This window comes from Gopherus evgoodei, chromosome 22 (assembly GCF_007399415.2).
Source record: "Gopherus evgoodei ecotype Sinaloan lineage chromosome 22, rGopEvg1_v1.p, whole genome shotgun sequence".
Lineage (NCBI taxonomy): Eukaryota > Metazoa > Chordata > Testudines > Testudinidae > Gopherus > Gopherus evgoodei.
In genome coordinates, this window is record NC_044343.1 from 4,151,190 (window position 1) to 4,175,120 (window position 23,931).

The 23,931-nt window shown below is 49.0% G+C and overlaps 2 protein-coding genes across 2 annotated transcripts; one reads left to right on the forward strand and one right to left on the reverse strand.

The window, feature by feature from the left end:
- The first annotated feature begins 3,181 nt into the window (after positions 1 to 3,181).
- Positions 3,182 to 13,849, forward strand: GAMT (guanidinoacetate N-methyltransferase). Its single transcript, XM_030540561.1, has 6 exons — positions 3,182 to 3,561; positions 8,227 to 8,372; positions 9,811 to 9,874; positions 10,934 to 11,001; positions 11,990 to 12,100; positions 12,682 to 13,849. The coding sequence occupies exons 1-6, from the start codon at positions 3,378 to 3,380 to the stop codon at positions 12,820 to 12,822; spliced, it is 714 nt and encodes a 237-aa protein (XP_030396421.1). The 5' UTR covers positions 3,182 to 3,377; the 3' UTR covers positions 12,823 to 13,849.
- Positions 13,850 to 15,439: 1,590 nt separating this feature from the next.
- Positions 15,440 to 23,412, reverse strand: NDUFS7 (NADH:ubiquinone oxidoreductase core subunit S7). The gene is made up of 8 exons (XM_030540562.1): positions 23,311 to 23,412; positions 21,349 to 21,385; positions 20,700 to 20,768; positions 19,574 to 19,691; positions 18,720 to 18,899; positions 18,592 to 18,638; positions 16,566 to 16,654; positions 15,440 to 15,662 (listed from the first exon to the last, which is right to left on the reverse strand). Exons 1-8 carry the CDS (start codon positions 23,324 to 23,326, stop codon positions 15,565 to 15,567), a joined length of 654 nt encoding a protein of 217 aa, XP_030396422.1. The 5' UTR covers positions 23,327 to 23,412; the 3' UTR covers positions 15,440 to 15,564.
- Between the last annotated feature and the right edge of the window lie 519 nt (positions 23,413 to 23,931).

The following is a 23,931-nucleotide window of genomic DNA, read 5'->3' on the forward strand; positions in this document are numbered from 1 at the left end:
AGCGCCGCCCGCCAACCGCCGCTGCGCGTGCACCCTGGCCTCGCTACGGGGTCTCCGGGACCGCGCCCAACGAGCGGGTGAGGGGAAAGGGCGTAGCGCGCCTGCGCGGCCGGCGCAGGGCACCACGGGAAACGTAGTCCAGCGCGGGCTGGCTAACGCGTGGTGCAGCCCCGCGGCAGCCATGCGGGGTCGAGCCGGCAGGAGGGAGCGAGAGGGCAGTGCGTGCGAGAAAGAGAGGCCATGTGGGTGCTAAGGAGCGTACGCCTGGGAGAGGCCATGGGAGTGAATGCATGAGATTTAGCGTGTGAAAGGGAATGGGAGGTTGGCAGGGAAGTTGTTTGCAAGTGAGGCCTGGTCTACACTTAAAGATAGAAATAGATCAGGGACATAAAAAAATGCATAATACGGTACTAGTTTGTCAACACTGGGGAGTCAGGTTGACCTCAGCTAGGTTTCTGTCAGCCTATCTCCAGCCTCTCAGAGAGGTGGATTAACTACATCAATGGAAAAACTCTTTCCGTCTGTGTAGGAAGCGTCTATGCTGCAGCGCCATAGCTGCAGTACAGCACTTGCAGCGCAGATGCAGTCAGAGTGTGTGCATAGCATGGTGTGTACAGCTGGGGGGGGTATGTGGGGCAGGGGTGTCCTTGAGTGTTTAGTAAGGTGTGAGTGTGCCTGTGCCTAGACTAGGGCCTGGTCTACACACAGTTTTTGTGCTGGTATCATTATTGTCACAGAGGGATGTGATTTTTAACCAAAATAACGATGTCAGTGGTGTAATACTTCGTCAACATTGTTATGCCAATAAAAGCCCTACTGTAGATACAGCTATACCGGCATAAGCACTTTTGTACAGGTATAACTGTATGTCACTACGGTCTTTTTGCCGCTTTGAGGTTAAGTCTGCACTTAGTGGCTGCCCCACTGCAGCGCTTCAGTATAGACACTCACTGCAGCGATGGGAGGGGCTCTCCCATCATTGCAGTTACACCGGCTTTGCACTGTCCACACCAGGGACTAGATCGGCTTAACAACTTGATCAGGGTGTGGATTTTCCACAGCCCTGAGAGACTTTGTGATGTCAATGTAAGTTTTCTGTGTAGACCAGCCCTAAGCCAGCATAGTTAAACCAGCAAAACTTTGAAATGTAGGCAAATGTGAAAAATCCACATCCCTGAGCAACCCAGTTAAACCGACCTAACTGCTGGGGTAGACAGTGCTAGGGTGACGGGAGAATTCCTCCATCAACCTATCCGTGCCTATGGGAGAACTCCTCCCAGCGGTGTAGGTTGTGTCTTCCTAGAAGCGGTACAGAACATAAGAACGGCCATATCGGGTCAGACCAAAGGTCGATCTAGCCCACTATCCTGTCTACCGACAGTGGCCAATGCCAGGTGCCCCAAAGAGAATGAACCTAACAGGCAATGATCAAGTGATCTCTCTCCTGCCATCCATCACCACTCTCTGATAAACAGAAGCTAGGGACACCATTCCTTACCCATCCTGGCTAATAGCCATTATTGGACTTAGCCACCATGAATTTATCCAGTTCTCTTTTAAACTCTGTTATAGTCCTAGTCTTCACAACCTCCTCAGGCAAGGAGTTCCACAAGTTGACTGTGCGCTGCATGAAAAAGAACTTCCTTTTATTTGTTTTAAATCTGCTGCCTATTAATTTTATTTGGTGACCCCTAGTTCTTGTATTATGGGAATAAGTAAATAACTTTTCCTTATCCACTTTCTCCACATCACTCATGATTTTATATACCTCTATCATGTTCCCCCTTAGTCTCCTCTTTTCCAAGCTGAAAAGTCCTAACCTCTTTAATCTTTCCTCATATGGGACCCTCTCCAAACCCCTAATCATTTTAGTTGCCCTTTTCTGAACCTTTTCTAGTGCCAGTATATCTTTTCTGAAACTGCACAGCTGCAGTGTTTTAAGTGTAGACAAGCCTTGAGTCCATAGAAGACCTATATGTCCAGCATCCATAGGTGCATGGATAGCTTGTGTTTGTGTGCAGCACAAGGGAAAAGCATAAGCCAATGATACTGTAACAGGCAGCCAGTGGTTTTATTTCAATGTCAGAATGATACCTAGCCCTTGTTAACTAGTATTATTTAGTTTTGTATTTATATAGCACCATTGCTGTATATTAGTCCCCTAGCAGTCTGGGAGCATTATGATTCTGTAGCTTTCTATGAATCACATGACACCCCGCCTTTCCTTTCTATCACTAATTTGCCCATGGGATTACACATGCTCCCAGACTGTAGAGGGCAGGAAAGGCAATTTAATCCCACATGTTGCACAGTTTGGGAGTGGTGTTTTATTTCTGCAGATTTATTTTTACTCAAGTGTCTGATCTTTCTGCCATGCACCTGCCACATCTTGTTCTTGGGACTACTTACAGTAGTAAAGTTAAGCATACCCGTAAGCGTTTGCGGGATAGTTTTTATCTCAGGGGTTAGGGCAAAGAGAATTAAAATTCACAGAGAAAGACTGATGCACGGACACACCCGAGTTTGGGAGTGGTGTGGTATTTCTGTAGGCAGATGGCTTGCACAAAACTGACAACTGCATAGGGGATGCACTTGGTGTAAGGTTAGGCTACCAGCGCACTCTGTTTTGAGAGAAGAGAATTGCTTTGATCCCAGTGGGTAGAGTACAGATAATAAACCCGTGTGCTGGGCAGGGATATGCCATCCAAGCAGGCTGCACTTTTAGGGGTGGCTGATGGAGTGTGGCTAGACAGGAATTTCCTTGAGGACTTCTCCTTGCCTTGAGGAACTGTTAAGTATGAGCCTAGCCCTTGATGTCAGCTGCCTTTTGCCCAGTAGTGGACCCTCCCTCACACACCCTTTTCCAAACCTGCCAAATCTCCCTCTTTTCGACAGGGACTCCGGTTTAAGATACCTTCAGACTCTTATGCATGAAGGGATTTTGCATAAGATGAGGCGGTAACAGCCTCGTTCCTTTAGCTTGTCCCGCACCTTGGCAGTGTCCTGTGTTGCGGTTAGTGGAAGCTGGCTCCACGGGTGGGACGGGCTGATAAGGAAAGATTCCTTCCTTCCCTGAGCACAGGGCGCTGTTCACACGCCTCCTTGCAAGCCGCTTTCGCTCCGCCCGGGCGATCTGTGTCAGGGCATTTCTCCAAGGCATCAGCAGATGTCCCTCCCTCCTCGTTCCCATCTCTGCCCTCCTCCGCTCCCACCTTTCACTGGGCATGCTCGGGACCGCAGCCCAGATAAGCCAGACGTGGCCTGGGCTCTGCTTTGCACGCGCAGCCTGTGCTGGCTTGCCTATATAAAGCCGGCGAGCCCCCTTTCTCTCCTCAGCCTGCTGGCCTTTCCGCTGCGGGGGGAGTACCAGCCGCAGCATGAGCTCCTCCGAGGCTGCGCGTCCTATCTTCCTCCAGGGAGAGAACTGCAAGCCGTCCTGGAAGGAGGCAGACGCTGGCTTCAATCAGACGGACACCCACTTAGAGATCTTGGGCAAACCGGTGATGGAGAGGTGGGAGACCCCTTACATGCATTCGCTGGCTACGGTAGCAGCATCCAAAGGTAACTGACTCCTGAGGTCCCAGCACCTTGCAGGGGGGCGAGCGGTGGCAGCAGCTAGGAGTTGTGATACGCTACTGGGGATTCAGAGAGATTTTAGTTGGAACTGAATTCAAGCGTTTTCTGTCCTTTTCCACTCTGGAACGCTGTCTGAATGGGGCTTCTTGTGGTGGTTAGTTGTGATAAGCTTCCCAAGGTTTTTGTAAATTTGGGAACAGCAGCTAACAAAGCGATTTAGCCTGGGAATTAATGTTGCACTGTGTTCTTAGTCTAAGGTGCAGCTCAGACTATGAAATAAAGAGCAGTCTGCAGAGGAGGCTGAGGGTGTACGTGTCTTTTGGGATCTTGCTTCAGCTGATTATCCCTTTGCACTGTTCACAGCACCAATTGATAGTGTTAAAGAGAAGCTGCTACATGTTAGAAGCTTGAAAGTTCTGTTTCCTTTATCAAATAGGAGCTGGGCTGTGAGGGTGCTGCCTGTGGGAGCCAGCTGAGGTCACTCAATCAGGGTGAACAAACAAAACGGGGCAGACAAACCCCAAATGCTGGTGGTTATTTCAATACTTAGATTTACCAACCAGCACAAAACAGCTTCTATAGTAGTTCATTGGTTACTTAGAAATCCAAACAATGCAGTTCCCTTAAAGTGCCCAGCCTCAGGCCTCCGCCCAGACACTCCTGTCAGATATGATGATGATTCCTGAAAATCTTATCTCATCGTAGGAAAAAAAATGTTCTACCAGTTCCAAAGGATCAGCCACACACCCAGGTTCAATTATAACTTAGATCTTACTCAAAATACACACTATAGCCAATTCTTATTAACTAAGCTAAAATTTATTTAAAAAGAAAAGAGGGAGAGTTGGTTACAAGATCAATATACAGACAGACTTGAATTCAATTCTTGAGGTTCAGATGCATAGCAGAGATGAGCTTGTAATTGCCAAAAGTCCTTTTAGAAATAGTCCATAGGTTATAGTCCAATTTCCATATTCAGGGTGGCTCCAGTCAATGACTGGGGATCTCAATCCTTGTGGCTTAAGGTTTCCCCCTCTTGAAACCCAAAGCAGATCTGAGATGAAGTAGGATCGTGTCCCAGGCTTCTTATACATTTCCAGCAGCCTTTCGGCCTGAGAAAACAATAGGCTTAACTCCTTCTCCCAAACATCCTGGCAATTAGCACAGAGTAATTTATCCAGTAAACAGTTCAGATACAGGTTACCACAACCTTCAAAGAGACACATAGACAATAATACTATTTTACTCAAGTATCATCATAAATGCTAATATTCCTTTTTTGATCTTTGAATTAAAACTATAGCAATAGACAAGACTTGTTTGCTTACATTACAAGACCTGAGCAAACACCTCCCCTTCTACCTCTAACAATGCAGACTTGCATTTCAAAGCTCTAGTCATTTACATATCTTGCTAACCAGTTCTTAAGGTTCACCCATGGGTCAGGTCAGTCGGTGAAGTGAGTTAATTAACTCTTTCTGGCCCTGTCACCTTTCAATTAGATATTATATTATACTCTTAACGTCACAAGAGAAGCTGCTACATGTTAGAAAATTGAAAGTTCTGTTTCCTTTATCAAATAGGAGCTGGGCTTTGCGTATCCTGAAATGAATTGATAATGGAACAAGCATTTCCTCCCTCTATGAGGATTGGTGTTAAATAAAACATCTCTTTAGCCTCTTTTAAATAAGGAGCTGAGGTCCCGGCATAGAGCCAAAAGCAGACTGTTTTTTAAACCTTCCCGTGAAATAATTGCCCACGTAACTGTGTATTGTTAGCAGCACTTACCGCTAGCATATCAAGGTCATCGTCAGCTTTTTATGAATTGATTCGCTCCGTGATTCAAAGAGCAATGGAAGCCAGAGGGGAAAATGTGTTTGAGTACATCAGTGCAGCGGTTCATGTCCCCTAACTAAACTTGAAATATGGCTTGCCCAGGTGGATCGAGACTTCAGATCAGTGTTTTGGATTTTCATTCTACATGGATGCCTTTAAAGCATTTGATTTCTGCACTGCTTTGAAGGTAACATTATGGGGGAAAATCAGGCCTGTTGTAGCTTTTCAGTCTAAAGTCAAGAGAACTCCAGCAGTGCATATATAATTGTCCATTGTCCTTGGTGTTCACTCTTCTCTGTCATGCAATGCACATTTTAACTGTAAATGCCAGGCCAATCCATATGCTTCACTAGAGGCCAGGTTAAGAATAGCTCCACTGTAACAGTAGCTGCGTTAAACAGTTGTGCTCTGTGTAATAGAAGACGGGTTTCCAAATAGCTGCAGACTTATCTGTGGGGCAAGAGAGGGGGCAGGGAGATCTGCAGTTCTTCATGGGAGGAGGGGCTAAATTACCAGAACCCTCTGGTGCTCTCCTTGATCTTTGCACTTTACTTTTTATTTAAAAACAAAGTGTCTGATCCAAAGCCCATTGAAATGAATGGAACGACTCACATGGACTTCAGGTTTGAGTGGTAACCTGTTAGTCTGTATCAGCAAAAACAACGAGGAGTCCTTGTGCCACCTTAAAGACTAACACATTTATTTGGGCATAAGCTTTCATGAGCTAGAACTCACTTCATCAAGATGCATGGAATGGAAAATACAGGAGCAGGTATAAATACTAGAAAGGATGGGGGTTGCTTTACCAAGTGTGGTATAGACTTCAGTACGCTGTGGTTTAGGCCCAAAGCTCTTGAAACATGTCACCTGGAGATTTGTAGTGGTATTTCTACAAGCAGTGAATTGTTACCAGAGAAACAGCCCAGAGGGATCAGGTTAGTTTGGTTTTGTTAGGAAAAGGTCTAACCACATTTCATATAAGTAATGCAGGTATTATGGGTTTTAAAAACTGTTTTGGAGGAAAAAATCCTCAAAGTTTAGAAGGGTGATAACCCCTTTTAGAGCATAAACTTACCTCTCTCTGATGGAGGTCAGGAAGAAACATTCTCCAAGGGCAGGTTAATTTCTGAACCTTCTTTTGAAGTATCTGGTGATGGCCATTGTCAGAGAGGAGTTGGACCTCTGCTTTTCTCCAGTCTGTTTTGCAGTGGTGTTGTAGCCATGTTTGTGCCAGGATATGAGAGACAAGGTGGAGGAGGGAATCTCTTTAATTGGACCAACTTCTGTTGGTGAAAGAGACATGCTTTTGAGCTCTACAGAGCTTTTCTTCAGGTCTGGCAGTCCTCTGTCTCTAGGGATTCAAACATTACCTGGAGGCTTGTGCAGCTCCAGCCATTGTATTGTTACTCCAGTGCAGGAGGGCCAGAATAGGGTAATAACTTATCCAGTGTTACATTTTTCAAAGCATCCTCCCAAACAGTTAGGCTCTGATCCTGAACATGCACTTATACAAGCACACAAGCAGTCCCCTTGCCATCAGTGGGACTGTCACATGTTTAAAGTTAAGCCTGCAGGTAGGTGTTTGCAGGATCAGGACCATATGAGGGGAAAAGTGAAACTGACTGGAAACAAAGATGAAACTGACAAACTGAGTTTCCCTCAACCAGCAAAGAAACAGTATAAATGGGTGGGGGGAAGAAGTAATTTCTTGTATGGTTTTAATAGTTTCAGGGATTAATAGTTGGATGACTGAGGATATTTATGTTTAAGTAACATTTTAACCCAACAATGTCCCCTTAAGAATAAAATCATGACTATATTTGGGAGGTGACTGACAATAGACCAAAGGACTAAGGCATGCAGAAAATTCCTTTCATTCATGCCTATTCAAGGATTTTACAGGGCTGCATGTTGCTGGAGGAAGTAACGCCATCACATCCTTGGTGAAAGTGGGTCAGTGGTAGGACTTACACCCACTGATTGGCAGTTTGCACACACTGAGTCATACCTGTGCTGATGAATTCATTTTCTAGCCTGCCAAGCCAAGTGGATCTTGTGCCTTCCAGAGGTTTTCAAACTCCTTATCTCCTTTTCTCTTCCAACACATTTGCTGGGTTTTCTATCCAGTTAGGCAGGACACCCATGAGTTAGGAGGAAGGTTTTGTGTTTAAGGTACAGGAGGACAGAGACATGGCTAGCGTGAGAGGAGATAAGTAACAAATCACTGCACCCTGTTTTCCAATCCAGCTTTGATTTAGCCGGCTGGGCAGGCCCCTTGGTGCTGATTCACAGCTTGCCTTGATCTTCCGTCATTTTTCCAAGTTAAGTTAGTGCTAATGAAAGGGGCCAGAGCATGAAAATCCCCTGTCTTGAGAATGGGTCCCACATGCAGAGGCGAGACAAGCTTCCCCTGCATGCTACCCTATTGATGTGACCCCATCCTGACCTGGAGGGACCTCCTTTAGGGCTGAGAGTGATTTTCAGTCTCCATAGCCCATCCAGTCCTTGGTCCCATTGCTGAGACTGCCAAGAGAGGAGACCCAGCTAGAGCCAGCTGGGTGGGCAGACAGCAAGACCAAAAAGCCTTTGGATAGTAATGACTGCTGGTCACTAGCAGTCTGGCTTGGACCCGCACCAGTGACCTATAGGTGAAAGGCTCTATACCAGCCCAGCCAGTTCCTCCCAGGTTTGTATCTCAGCACAGAAGACTAAGGGACCAGCTGCCTTGTATCCTGCGATCAAGACAGCTGCCATTTAACTCCCAAGCGTGCCTGCAGAACACTGGTAGCCAGGCTGTGACCTGTCTTTCCCCAGGCGGCTGTGTGCTGGAAGTGGGGTTTGGCATGGCCATTGCCGCCACCAAACTGGAAGAGTTTGACATTGAGGAGCATTGGATCATTGAATGCAATGAGGGCGTCTTCCAGAGGCTGCAGGAGTGGGCCAAGAAACAGCCACACAAGGTACGAGCAGCTCCGCTCGCTGTAGACAAGGATGCATTGCAGACTCCGTGCACCTTTGTAGCTACAGCTGAGCTCCGGTGGGAGCATCAAAGGGCCACAATATGGCCTGGGATGGGGGGGCCGGACTTCTCCCAATCTCTGGCTGTGTAGCTGTGTCCATATACAGCCCTTATCACCAGGCTCCGAGCGCCTTGCACTTGGTAAAGGATTTTGTCCCTCCTCCCACTCCCCAAAGCATTACCCCCATCTTACAGCTGGGGCGGTGAGGCATAGGCTAGATGACACAGGAAGACTGCCAGGGCCAGGAATTGACTCCAGATTGCGAGTCTATCCCCAGTGCCCTAACCACTAGGCCAGCCTTCCTGCCCATTTCTTACCCTCTAGATTTCCCTGAGCTGAATGAGGAAACCCTTGGAACCAGAGTTCAAAAAACCAAAACTTTCATAAGTTGGAAGCAGAAGAAAAGTTTAGCAACACACAACCATTCCATTAAGCAAACCACGAACTCTCTCGGTAAAGCGAAGGCTGGCCCCACACGGTTCCTGCACACTCACTACTATCAAGTTGTTTATTAATTTGCACCATAAACCCGTTTTTTAAATCAGTCACAGTGTATTAGAGTCCACTTGCTGGGGCAGAGCAGGGCTCGGCAACTTTGCCAAAGTGGTGTGCTGAGTTCTCATTTATTCACTCTGATTTAAGGTTTCACATGCCAGTCATACATTTTACCGTTGTTAGAAGGTCTCTTTCTATAAGTCTATAATATATAACTAAACTATTGTTGTATGTAAAGTAAATAAGGTTTTTAAAATGTTTAAGAAGCTTCATTGAAAATTAAATTCAAATGCAGAGCTCCCCAGACCGGTGGCCAGGACCCGGGCACTGTGAGTGCCGCTGAAAATCAGCTCGTATGCCATAAGTTGCCTACCCCTGGGGTAGAGGATCCTCAGTTAATCTAACACACACAGGCACCACATCAGCCCTGGGTTACATGGATGCCACTCCAGTGGGGTTGAATTTCACTTGTGGGGTCCCCCCTACACATACTTTTACTAGGCCAAATCCGTCCCTAGTGTAACTTGGACTTGAATTACACCAGGGTGGGATTTGGCCCAATATCTGTGTGTGAGAAGTTGCAAATGCTAGTCTTCTGACACACACACACACACACACTCTTGCCCAGTCCTCGGTGCAGATCAGCTTAGCTCCTTTGAAGCTGTCATGCTCTAGCGATGTACACCCATTGTGGAGCTGGACTTTCATATTTAATCGGGGCTTGTTAAGCGGAAACCAAGTTTAATGCTGCTTGTAGTGGAAATTGAGCCAACTCTTCCTTCCTCCCCGTTCCCTGGGTGTTTCTTATTCCCTGTTTAATTAATCATTGATCAGAATCTGTACCTACGTACCATCTTGTGACTTCTCCTTGTCTTGCCTGAAGGTCGTCCCCTTGAAGGGGCTGTGGGAAGACGTGGCGCCGACGCTGCCAGATGGACACTTTAATGGTAAGGGAAGCAGATTGAAATAAAAATCCAAAGGGATCATTGGAATCCCAGGGGTGGGTTCTGGGGAAGGAGGCTGCCGGGCAGGGAGGACCTCCACAACATCCATGGATCAGGGGCCCAGAGAAAGACAAACTACCCCAGAGCCAGCAAGCCCTAGTTTAGTGGGCAGTATTTAGAGTGACACATGCTCTGGCCTGAAATGTTCTTGACTCTATGTGGCCATTAGATAATGGGGGGATTCAAATGGAGCATGAATCAGAGGCTCTAGCTATATACTCCATAGGAGGGTGCGACATAAACCCACTCTGAACAGGACCTCAGCTTACTCATGCTAGGAGTAGGAATGACAATGCATCCATAGGAAAATATACCAGGTGGCCTAATTTTCACAGGTGTTGAGCAGCTGAAACTTCCATCTAGTTCAAAGAGAGCTGACCTTGCTCAGGTTCTGTGGAAAAAAAAATCAGACCCTAGAATGTTAAGAACCATGTGTTGCTGGAGGAGCTGCACATTAGCTCCATGGGAGGCTGTGTAACCTAATGGATAGAGCACCAGAGCCCCACTGGGCTAGGTGGTGCACCCACATACGGTGAGAGATAATCTCTGCCCTATAAGGCTTACAGTCTAAATCAACAGGACAAAGGCCTGGAGGGGAAACTGAGGCACACACAAGGGAGGTGACTTGCCCAAGGGCAGTGGCAGAGCCAAGAATAGAACTGATGCCTCCTGACTCCCAGCTCGGTGCCCTGACCACTAGGCCCTGCTGCCTCATTAGTTCGCATTGAATTGGGAGGGATGAAATTCAGCTAGCCAGCTTAGCCCAGCTCCCAAGGCTTGGCAGAAGGAAAGCATGTTGTTCTCGTTACGATGAAGCTATCACCAACATTGGTGTTATCAAATGCATGTGACTTAAATGTCATGTCTTGGCGGGTGGGGGGAGGACACACCAGGCAGCCAGCTACGAAGAGGAATCTTAGCCTAACTAAATGCTCCCAGTCCATGCCATGCTACAGCATTTCTTGCAGCTAATGCATTATTTCCCTTGGTTTTCCTGGACAGGCATCCTCTATGATACCTATCCCCTCTCAGCAGAAACCTGGCACACCCACCAGTTCAGCTTTATTAAGGTAAAAGACTCTGCTGCTGTTCTCCAGCGAGCAGTGTTCTTCACTCATTATCCACATATTGCAAGCCCCCTGCTAGCATTTCTGCAGCAGCGCCAGTCATTTGGGGCCTGCTCAGACAAGGTGCTGAGCGCTCTCGGCTCTGGTTGGGTTTCTCTGGGAACTGAGGACACGTAACCGGGCAGGGTCAGGACTGTAATTCCCCAGAGGAAGAGACGGCCTCTCTGAGCTGGAGAATTAGATCTGTAGCCCACGTCCAAAGTCACACAGGAGTCATCATGAGATGGCACCAGCCCTGAGGGACTTGCTAGGATGAGCCCTTGCCCATTGTTATGTTATAGCCATCAGCTCCTCCATGCTGCTTTGGGGCCCAGGGTGTTTTAAGGATGTGGGATTTTTGCATATAGCCCCCGTTTGTCTCCTGGGGCATCTTTCCTACCAACGCTACCCAAGAAGTGTTTTGCTGGGAGAGGGACCGACCCTAGCAAGGGACAATTGAATCTTTCAGAGAGTCTCTGAAAGGAAATGGAGAGGGGCGGCGTAGGGGGAGGTTGTTCTAGATGGCAGACGCTACAGTTGGACGGCCAGGTGCCTGGTTTGTGCCTGGAACATCCAGTAAAAAAGGGGACCTGACAGTGTCCAGTCAGATCTACTGACCGAACACCCAAAGTTCAGTTACTGCAAGCAGGAAGGCACTAGGTCATCACCCACTCCAGCCCCTACTCAGCCATCCCCAGAAAAGTCCCTCCTGGCAGGGGTAGGGTGGGAGGGGGAAGGAAGAGGAGTGGATGGAGGCAGAGCCTCAGGAGAAGAGGCGCGGCAGGGGATGTTCCAGCACTCCTGCTGGAGAATCCGTTTTTTAAACATTACAGGTTGTCAACCCTACGCTACGGAGGGAAGGCTCCTGCCCCAGAAAGGGGCAGAGAGGAGCCTGGTGTTTAGGCCAGCCCCTAAATCCCATCAGCCTCCGGTTTGTTTCCCTCTCCCACAGGGTCACGCTTTCCGCTTGCTGAAAGCCGGCGGTGTGCTCACCTACTGCAACCTGACGTCCTGGGGGGAGCTGCTCAAGACGGAGTACACGGACATCGAGAAGATGTTTGAGGTGAGGACGGGCAAAGGCTTAGAGCCTGATAGCAGACACGACTGCAGGCGAGGGGGTGCCAAACCCTGCAGTCATTTCTCACTCACCCAAGGTGGCTGCTGACAGGAGCATTCAGATACCAGAGTCCTACCACCTGCCTGGCTGTGGGCGCAAAGCTGCATTTAGCCTTGCACCTGCCAGTTGGTTTGCAAACACGAACGAGCACACGAGTTTTACAGGCCTGGATTAGATCCACAGAAAAGCAGGTCAGTCCTCAGCCCTTTGGAAACAGGCCCCTGGTAAATGGCACAGCTAGATAACAGGCAGGTGGTAACAGGAACAGGAAGGAACCGTTGACAAGTAGGGCTTGGCGGGACCCAGTTAAAGGATACATTTCAGAAGCATCATCGAGTACAATGGGTGTTTTTCCAGGGCCATTCTAAAGCTTCAGCCATCTTAGTGGCTGGGGCAGAGTCATTTTAATGTAACCAGACCAGTTAAACAAAGGGTTAGGTGTCGCGTTCACTGAGGATCAGACTCTGTGCTCAGGGAGAGGTGGCTCAGAACCTCACTGGTCTGTGTCTCACCTGTCCCTACCTTAGGAGACTCAAGTTGCACACCTGATGGAGGCAGGGTTCAAGAAGGAGAACATAAGCACCAGCGTGATGGACTTGATCCCGCCCGAGGACTGCCGCTACTACTCCTTCCACAAGATGATCACGCCCACCATCCTCAAACAGTGAGCAGCCACCCAGCACCCACTCCCATCTCGCTCGCTCCGCTGCTGCAACAAAGAGCAAGAGAAGAAATCCTGCCAGCAAGAGTGAAAACGAAATCAAGGACTGGCTATTGACAATCCAGGGAGGGGAGGAAATATTCGTCGCTTTACAGTACTAATGAGGGAACGTTAACATATCGATTGGACTTTCCAGGAAGACTGGAGGGCAAGGAGGATTTAGGAAAGTATAGTTGGAAGTTTGATAGTTTAGAACTAGCACGTCGGTAGTGGACCCTGCACCACAAAGGGGTCAAGTGGCTAGGACTGGGATTCAGGATGCCTGCCTTCTATTCCCAGCGCTGCCACTGAGCTGCTGGTGCATATGAACAAGTCACTGCCCCCTCTGTGCCTCAGTTTCCCCATCCACAATACATCATTATCCCCTTCTCCCCCCAGTGCTTTCAGATCTATGGCTCTAAGACACTAGATCAGAGCTAGGTGTTATTTGGTCAAAGAAACTGTCCTGGGGGCAGACCCCTTGTGGGATGGCATGGCTGTGGATCTGGGACATTCCTCCTACATTTTTAAAGAATGTTTTTATAGTGGGGTTTGACCATCGCTAAGAGCCCTAGCTATAGGCTGCGCAGATGTTGATTAAAGTAAAAATCAGGAGGGGACTGTAGGTAACTTGAACGAGGGATTTCCAAATCTAGGTTCCCTGTGAAACACTGTCCTTTTTTTTTAAAAATCAAGACTTGACTCTCCACGACAAGCTGAGTAAAGTACCCTTCACCCCAGAGCTTAATTCTGAAAGCCTGACATTTGCATTTGTGTAATTAAATGCGATTCAGACAACTCCCAGAGAAAATCTCGTAGGAATCTCTTCTCATATTTTTGGCTAATGGCCTGTTTTTAATTAAGATTTTGGTAACATTCTTATGACCTTCCTGGAAGTTTACTACTACATGAATAATTACCCACCTCTGTACACAGATGTGGTGGACATGCTATTAATACGAACACTAAAGACATTAAATTGATTTCAATCTACAGCTGAGACTTCAGATTAATTTATTTTCATTTTTTATAAGCATGTGTAACTCTGCAAAGGCTCTGTGCTCCTCATTACAGATGGCTTGAAGTGCTGGTAGCAAGTCACCTATCTGTTTACTCTTCAGCATCTCCTGTGGTCCTGAGGTAGGCAGCCTAAGATCGGCTTAGAAGCTTTCTAGTCCTGTCCCGTTTTCACAAAGGCTGCAGCCTTTTAATAAGATTGCTGGGCAAGATTCTAGATAAACCAGGTGCCTAAACATAGACTATGAGCCCACAAACCAAGACCCCATTGCACTAGGGGCTGTACAGATGCATGGTCCCTGCCCCACAGAGCTTCCAAGACAAAAGTGTTAAGTATCCAATGGAAGCTATAGCTCTGAAGAGAGGTCAAGTACAGTTGTGTTGTATGCACTGACATGGAACAGGGAGGTAAATCCTTCTCTGTACAGCTCTGGTGCTGCAGTACCTGGGACATTGTACTAGGCATCACATTATCAGAACTATGATGATGAACTGGATGGAGTTCAGAGAAGAGCTGCAAAATCTATGCAGAGGGACTAACTTAGCAGTAAAGATTACAAAAGGGGTGGGAGTTAATGGGTTGGTTGAAGTGATGACTGAAGATCAGTGATCAGTTCACAGATACATGAAAAGTATAAACCGAGTCACAGACTTTAAGGTCAGAAAGGACCATTATGATCATCTAGTCTGACCTCCTGCATAGCAGAGATTTAGGGTGGCAAAGAGGTACAGAAGCTGCAGTAATGGGCTGCAATGAAGAGTGTCTGTATCAGCTTCTGCTGTTGCTGTATTTTTGCTGACAGCATCAAGGCCAGGGTTTTGCACGTGAGGAAGTGGAGATGAGACTTCTAAGCCTGCGTTAAACCAAACTCCCAGGACTGATTCACAGAGCAGCCTGTCTGTGACAAAGTTGGGGATATGTCTCAGTCCTGATCGCCACAGAGGGATCAAAAAAACCCAAATCAATCTAATCTATGCAAGCTGAATCTAAGCCTGTTATTGTTGAAGAGGCAGGTGTTTAGAGGTACTTTTCCCCAGTTTCACATCAAGCCAGGACTCTGTGAAACATTTGAAACTCACTTATGTATCTGCTTCAACTTCTCTGGTATTAGAAATTGGTTTGGCCACTTGTCCAGTTAATGCTATTTTACATAAATAACATCACTACACAAGAGGATCCAGTTTCCAGAACCTGCAATTTCCACTGCAGCCAATGGGTCAAACCCAGAGTCGCAGAAGGGAGGGAGGCTTCAGAACAGATTTGTTTGCCGACAGCAGATAATGATATGAAGAACCTAGTGGGCATGCTCTCTCCCCCACATGAACCAGTGTATTCGGAACCCTATCCGATTTAACCCGTACACCCCTGGGGGGTATGTGTGTCAGGGGAGGGCACCCACAACATCTGGAAGGGGGGGGATTGGGTGAGTTGCAGGGAATCCCCAAAAAAGAGAGAGAGGGGAGGATGGCTCCCAGGGAGCACCTGGGGGGGTGCAACTACACTAGCTATGAAGTGTGCCCCCCTAGTTTAAATAACCGAGTGGGAACGTTAAAGACAGGAGATCATGTTAAACAAACAGATGACGTTTTATTATGAGGCTTGTGCAGCCCACAGCTGCAGTGTGCGTGACAATACAAATACATTTCTCTGTCAGGGAACGGGGGTGAATAGCTAGGCCATAAATAAGGGAGGCTATTTCCTGTACCAGATTTGAATCTTCTTCTCCCGCTTGATTTTCTTCTGCAGCTGCAGGATGCCATAGAGAAGTGCTTCGGCGGTGGGTGGGCAGCCTGAGGGAGAGAGGGAGAGCCTGAGAACTGTAAGCTCTTTGGGGGCACGTTTGTCCAGTGTCGAGCACCACGGGGTCCTGCTCCATGAGTGGAGCTCCTAGGTGCTAACTCAGGACATGTAACAAACACCAGCCAACCAGCTGCACTGGGTGGGCTAAAGACACCAGTACTGGTGCTAACATACGAAAGGGCTGCTCAGAAAAAGATTGCATCAATGACTACGTTTTAAGGCCAGAAGGGACCCATTATACCATCTAGTTTGACCCCCTGAATAGCACAGTCCAGAGAATTTCACCCAGTTACCCTTGCGTGGAGCCCAATAACTTGTGTTTGACTAAAGCATCTCTTCCAGAAAGGTAGCTGGTCTTGTTCTGAAGACGTCCTGTGGCAGTTTGTTCTAGGGGGGTTTAATCACCCGCACTGTTAAGTTAGAAATAAGGCACAAGTTTTTCTCCTGCATTAAAAAAAGCAGGTGTCACAGAGGAGAGGGCTGTATTTTTAGACCTTAGAACTGAGATGCACTTGGAAAAGTTTTATGAATGTCAGAACTGCTTTTTCTTGTAAATAACTTGGTATCTTGACACAGCACATTCCTTTCTTGGGGACTAACGAATACCCAGACTGGACTGCATGCAATTGCCTGCACAGAAGTTACAAGGATTTGACTTTCCTCCCAATTCCTTATTTGAACACAATTTAATGAAAGCCTGAAAATGTAAGTGATGCAGCTTAAAACTTACAAAAGGTCCTGAAGTAGCTACATACTGGCCAGGAGTCATAACATATTACAATCACAGTCCAAAACTGAAACACACCATGAGGTTGCTGCAGCTCTGCTCCAGCTTGCTGCGCTTAAGAGTAACATCCTGTAATCCCACCGAGACGAGCAGAGTTTCTTTTTACCTGGGACGTAGATGTCTACTGGCACAATGCGGTCGCAGCCCCTCACCACGGAATAGGAGTAGTGGTAGTAACCGCCACCATTAGCACAGCTACAAAAAACGTAAAGGAGTCAGTGTCCTCTAAGTGCAACTCGAGAGCAGCAGGCAAGAGTTACCCAGAAGGCAAGGCAAGACTTTGCCCGGGCATCAGAAATGCTGAGAGAACAGAGCCACACGGCAGTTAAAGCAAAAAACTTCACAGCCATGGGACCCAGTTCAGTGCTGGGTCAATATTGTGACCATTCAACATGAACACACAGGGCTGAGCTCTCAGGACACAAGAGCCTAAGTGACACATGCAGTTATCTGCACGTGCAGATGACTAATTGTGCACCAGTGCATCTCCCACAGGCATGGCTTAAGCTCCTGGTTCTGAGAATCCCTGGACACCCCAGCTGTTTTCCCCACAGACCAGATTCTGAGCAAGACTTACGAATTTCATTCATTTAAAAGAAATTTATTTTCTAAAAGTCTCTGTGTCAGTCATAACAATAACCCAAACCTGCGGCATGATCTGTGCATACAAACAGGGTTTTAGAAACCAGTCTGGTTAAAATCACTGCTGCTCCTGCTGATGTGTGCTGCTCGTTTCGATACATGTTCTTAGGGTAGGTCTATACTGCACTCACGGGTGGGATTGCAGCTCGTGACCCCAGCTAGCTTTAATCTAGCTAGCTGGGGTCCTGGAACAGGGAACCGCGCTTCAGCACAGGCTAGTACCACAAGTAATTATGCAGGGTCCTGGGTGGGTTTGCAGAGCCCACTCTGCAGCCCGTCCTGCCAGAGCTTCACTGCTCCAGGACCTGGTCTAGTCAGAGTGAAGGTACCTCAGTACGCCTGCAGGAGGCGCAATTACACCCCACAACCGCAGCGCTGGTGACAGTGGGATGGGTGATTCGCACATCATTCATCTCCACTTGCCTACAAACATCTGTGATGGAATCAGCCACATGGGAAAGGTCCATATATGCTACAGCGCTACGTATAAGTACTTATGTTTAAGAATCACTACAGCAGGTGCCACTTTGCTGCCACTGTCGGCAAGTCTACGGATCTGGTTACACCACTTCTGAAAACAGAGACAGGGCTACTAATGCGTCCTGGGATCACAACCGAAGACTTTACTAAGAGCCAATTCTTGGTGTGGCTGTAATTATAGCACAGATGAGACCTAAGGCCAAAACACAAGGGGTAACCAGCAATGCTAGAAACATGTTTGTTAGTTTCTCGATGAAGGGAGAAGCCAGTGGGGAGAGCCATGGGCCTGCGCCCAGCTCCCCACTCTGGCTGCTGGGGTTCCAGAATCCACTCACAAATTTGGCCCGGCTGCCCCTCTTGTCACAAGGGAGTGAGGTTTTAGTTCCAGTTCATTTAATACGTCATTTTTCATTTTGTGTTACTTTGCATTTGTGAAGAACACAGGGCTCTACCCTGGGTGCAGTCTGAATAATGGAATTAGCCCCGTTCCTAACCGCGCCTGCCTCCCTATGCACCTGGGACGCAGCACTGCCAGGTGCTAACATCTGCTTCCATGTCACGGTGGTTACTTGCACCGGCGGAGGAGCCAGCTCTGATCTGCAGCTCAGGATCTGCAGAAGGTAGGAATTGTCTCATGTTTTGTTAACACTAGCTGATGATTAACACTAGCTGTCCACTTTTCCCTTCGTTGGGATTTTTATAGGAGAATTTGGCGGCTCCTCCCTTCCTTTGTAAAAAGAAACTTCCATAGCTCACAGTTTAGAGTTCTGACTCCCAGAGAGGACACTAATATTAGAAAATATTCTAACTCCCCCCCCAACAAATACACACACACACACACAAAGGAACCTTTGGCCTTATTTTCATTTACACTGAGGACTCCTGACACAGTGTAAAGGCTGGGCACATGAGTGAGAAACCAGCCCTTTATTTACTGACTTAATAAAGGCAGTGGCAACAGATTTCCTTCCAGCAAATTGTAAGATAATTAGGAAGCCTCTGGCATTTACCTTCCCATGGAGATCACGTAGCGTGGTTCAGGCATCTGGTCATAAACCTGGAGGACAGAGAGATTTCACAGTGAACTTCTGCATCTGAGTTCTAAAGCTGGACTTGCCAAGGTGGCCAGCATCCATACCTTCCGAAGGGCTGGGGCCATTTTGTTGGTCAGGGTGCCAGCCACAATCATGACGTCCGCCTGCCGGGGGCTGGCCCGGAACACCACCCCGAAGCGATCCATGTCATAGCGAGGAGCTGCCATGTGCATCATCTCCACCGCACAGCACGCCAGGCCAAAAGTCATCGGCCACAGGGAGCTCTGGGACGGCAGAGATCTGAGTTAGGTTAACAGGGCTCAAAAGCACAGAGACCCGCGTGGGCCGCTCAGAATGTTTCAAGGGACAGTAAGTCTGTGGGGGTGGTGGATATGGCAAAGGGGTTTTACGTTCTGTATGATGCATGTAGTGCTACAGATGGATGTGGGCTTTGTGTCACTGAAATGCAGCCAGTTCTGGAACAGAGGGGCAGCTGCCCATGCACAACAAATTGCACAAGGGCCCAGGAGAATGGAGAAAAGCAATCTTGGCCAGGAGAAAGCCTTATTCTCCAGAGCAGAGAGACCTCAGTTTAAGGTGTCATCTATAGAGCCCCATCTGCAATAAAGCTGACTGAACTCAGCGTAGCCACCTCAGATACGGATAAAGAGCCAAGAAATCAACATTTGGTGGAATATACAAGGCAGGAGGGAAACCATAGAGGAACAGGATGACTCTCAGCACAATATTTAAGCAAGTTTGTAGCGCCTTCAGATCAAGATGTTCGTCCTCTGTCTGAAGCAGAAACTCCCAAGCCCCCAGCTCTGGCCAAGGAACATAGTTTTGAACTCAACTGCTGCCCTTTCGAAGGGACAGGCTCATCTACCTTCCCGCAAGCACTCCAAAGCCTTTGTTATCTGTTTTTGTTTACAGGCCACGGGTGCTCCTGGCCACTCACCCTACGAGCCCAGTTGATTAGGTCATCGAGTTTGGTGACAATATACTCTCCCCGGCTGGTAGGGACGTAGGATTTTTTCTGGACAACGGTAGTGCTCTTTTGCCGGACCTGGGAGGGGCTGAGAACAAACAGCATGGATGGTAACATCAGCTTACAATCTATCCGGTTATTAACAGAGTCACTGATTAAAGTGTCAACTCTGAGAACATTCGATCCCCTGAACAGGCTGGGATAAGCTCCTTATAGTCAATTCAGTACCAGCTGCTGCTGAAGATGGCACAAGATGATAAGGGTAGACTCAGCGGTCACCTATGGACCGGCCAGTTTAAAACTCAGAGGAAATCCCACAGTACCTCCCCATTTGGCCCAATAAAGCATGCCTGGTCCGGGCTGGAAAGGCAGGGGATGGTGCAGTTCAGGACAGGGATGCACTGGCAGATCTGTGCATGGGATCCAGGATTGGAAGAGCAAGTCACAATGAAGGTGCTCTGGTAAGGAGCCGGTGGTCTGGAATAGCAAGGGATACTGCTGGCCAGGTCAGAGGGAAGGATGGGGAAGGACGCACCTGGCTCAAATATCAGTGCTGTCTGTCCCCTGCTTTCACAAGCACTGGAATTCATTCCCAAATTGAAGACCAGGATTCCAGCCAATGAAGAAGAGGAGCACAACTACATAGAATATTTGTAAATATCACTCATCTGCCTTGTGAGGCAGGCAGCTGAAGAGGGCGAGGGTTTTGGATCACAGGCTGTATCTGCTCCATCGAGTTTTGTTTTGGAGAGTTCTAACTGTTCAAAATAGCACACCAGGCCGAGTGCTGAGGGAGCTCTATGCTGTTCAAACGAGCAAACTCCACATAGTGGAGAAAAGACCAAATATCATGCAATCTGCTGCTCAGATAGGGAACCTTCATTACACTCAGGCTACCTGGCAGGCTCATCTCCAGGACCCAACTCCTTGCCATTTAATACTGACTGCTAAGAGAAGAGAGAGAAACTGGGCTTTCTTCAGCCATACACCAGAACGGAGCTGTAGCAAACAGATTTTCCTTTCCTGTATCACTTGCAATCTCCCACCTGAAGAAGTGACACTCAGCTAAAGAACTTCGATGGTAGCGTGGCGTTACCTGTCAGCATGACGGGTGGCCGGTGTCTCATGGAGTGACTGGGTGTGAGCAGGGGTCACAGCACTGGGCCTGTAAAAATGAACACAGCCGAACATCGTGGTGCAGCAGAAACACTTTGCCAGCTATGTCGTCCCTTCCTTCCTAGGATCTCACAGTGCTTTACAGATACTATCTCATTAAGCCTCTCAGCCCTGGGAAGCATAATACCCCCATTTACAGACAGGTAAACGGACGAATGGAGGAAGTGTTCTGACTAAAAGTCCGTGGCAGAGTGAGAACAGAAGCCGAGGAGTCCTGACTTCCAGCCCTGTGATCTAACCACAGGGCAACATTTTCCAGTGACTCTACCACAATCGGACAAGACAGTCTTGTTTCCATGAATGTCCATTAAGAACTTGATGTTACTGTCTCTATACGAACAGCAACAACTCAAGCAGAGAGCTCTGCAGCTGCATTCAGCGCAAATTCACTCTCACTCAAGGAGAAATACATTAAAGGAATAGGGCTGTAGAGACGGCAGATTGGTAGGATTCATGAGAAAGGCATGAAGAGGGCTGCAAGCAGCAAAATGATTTAATCCATTTTGCCTTTCTCCCCCCACAAGTAAGTTTCTTCTCTGTGGTTGCTCATCCAACCAGGTGCTACTTACCGCAAAAGAAATATCCCAGCCCGGGTCAGACGAGGAGCTGTGAACAAAAGCCACAGGGCAGTTTACCTTTAACACAGCCAGAATCTCAATGAAAGATGATAACAGTGCTGCACAGGCATCACAGGAGCAGCATTCTACTAAGTGTGCTGTTCCGCCCCCAAGGCTCAGAGTAGAGGATAATGGGGTTGGGGGGTGGGACAGGGGAGGGTGACCAGACAGCAAGTATGAAAAATCTGGACGGGGATGGGCGGTAATAGGAGTCTATGTAAGACGAAGCCCCAAATATCGGGAGTGTCCTTATAAAATCAGGACATCTGGTCACCCTAAGGCAGGGAAAGGAGAGGAGGGATGTCCAAGCCCCAGGTAGGTGGTTTAATATTGACCAACCTGCCTCATCATCATTCGCAAATGGGTATAATTCTGCAAGGATTGTAAAGCTAAGCAGATCTTTCAGTCATAAAACTCTAACCCATTCCCCACAAAGTCACATTCATCCGCTAAAATATATTAGCCCTGACACCAAGCAAAGCAATAAACAAATAAATGCACACACAGACTGGGGCTTTTTTAAATGTCAAGAACAATGCACATCAAGCAAGTGTTACCGCACCTCTGTCCAAATCACAAGTGTGATTAAGAGTGTCTACAATTCAGTGTCTAGCGCAAACGTAGGTCAGTGATTTAAATGACACTCTTTCAACGGTCCCTTGAAATTGTTAACTACTTATGCTAAATCAGGGGTTCTCAAACTGGGGGTCAGGACCCCTCAGGGGGGTGGGTCACAAGATGCCAGCCTCCACCCAAACCCTGCTTTGCCTTCAGCATTTATAATGGTGTTAAATATATCAAAATGTGTTTTTCATTTATAAAGGGGGGGTCACACTCAGAGGTTTGCTATGTGAAAGGAGTCACCAGTACAGGAGTTAGGGATCCACTATGCTAAACAATCTGCTCCACCTTGGATTTAGCTGTGACGCGCTCAGTTACTTTCCCAGACTGAGGAAGAGCTCTGCAGAGCTCAAAAGCTTCTCTCTCCCCCCCAGTAGAAGCTATTACCCCACCCGCCTTGTCACTATGTCAACCTGCCACCTGTGCCAGCTTGTCAGACAAGCCCCGCTGAGCTGTCACAACCCGCTGCAGGGATTTCGGTGCCTGCAATGGTCCCCAATTGATTCCCCAATCCACCTGCCGGCTGGAGGGAGGGGAGAGTTACTTTCAAGGCACTTTACAAGAGGGTCCTGCAACCGTGTGTCCCCCACACCCTGAACCCCGGGCTCCCTCCCAGCCGTAACCACCACCCCGCCAGGGAGACACCCAGTGCAGACCCCTGAGCTGGGGGGTGGAGGGTCCCACGGGACAGGGCCCCCCCCAACACACACCAGACAAACCCCCTTTCCACCTGCCCGGGGGGGCTGCCCCACTCCCAGCCCCCCTGGCTGGCCCTGCGCATGTCCTAGAAGGGGGGCTCCCCACCCTCCAGGTAAGGGGGGTCCCTGCCCCCTAGCCCGGGGGGGGCTGCCCCACTCCCAGCCCCCCCAGCTGGCCCTGCACATGTCCTAGAAGGGGGGCTCCCCACCCACCAGGTAAGGGGGGTCCCTGCCCCCTAGTCCGGGGGGGGGCTGCCCCACTCCCAGCCCCCGAGGCTGGCCCTGCACATGTCCTAGAAGGGGGGCTCCCCACCCACCAGGTAAGGGGGGTCCCTGCCCCCTAGCCCGGGGGGGGCTGCCCCACTCCCAGCCCCCCCCAGCTGGCCCTGCACATGTCCTAGAAGGGGGGCTCCCCACCCACCAGGTAAGGGGGGTCCCTGCCCCCTAGCCCGGGGGGGCTGCCCCACTCCCAGCCCCCCCGGCTGGCCCTGCACATGTCCTAGAAGGGGGGCTCCCCACCCTCCAGGTAAGGGGGGTCCCTGCCCCCTAGCCCGGGGGGGGGCTGCTTATGCCGCCCCTGCCGCCCCCCACTCACCAGCCAGCGCAGCCATCTCGCCTCCAGCCCTTCAGCCAACCTCTGCCTGGCAGGGGCCGTGCGCCCGCCTAAGCCTTCCGGCGGGAGCCGGTGCCGCCCCACATCCGGTCCCCGGCAGGGCGGGGAAACGCGGGGAGCCCCCCCCGGTTCCGCCTGTCTAAGGGGTGTGCGTCTGTGCGTGCGTGTGCGAGGAGGGGTGTGCGTGTGCGCGTGCAAGGAGGTGTCTGTGCATTTGTGTGTGCGTGTGAAAGGTGTGCGCGTGCGCGTGCAAGGAGATGTGTGAGGTGTGTGTGTCTGTGCCTGCGTATGAAAGGTGTGTGTGTCTCTGTGTGTGCGCGTGAAAGGTGTGTGCGTGCAAGGAGGTGTGTGAGGTGTGTGTCTGTGCGTGTGTGTCTGTGCGTGCGTGTGAAAGGAGGTGTGTGCATGTGAAAGGTGTGTGCGTGCGCGAGCAAGGTGTGTCTGTGTCTGTGCGCGCGTGTGCAAGGTGTGTGCGCGTGTGTGTGAAAGGTGTGCGCACGTGTGAAAGGTGTGTGTGTCTGTGTGCGTGTGAAAGGTGTGTGTGTATGCACGTGCATGAAAGGTATGTGTGTGTGAGAAAGGCTGTCAGTGCAAAATAATTTG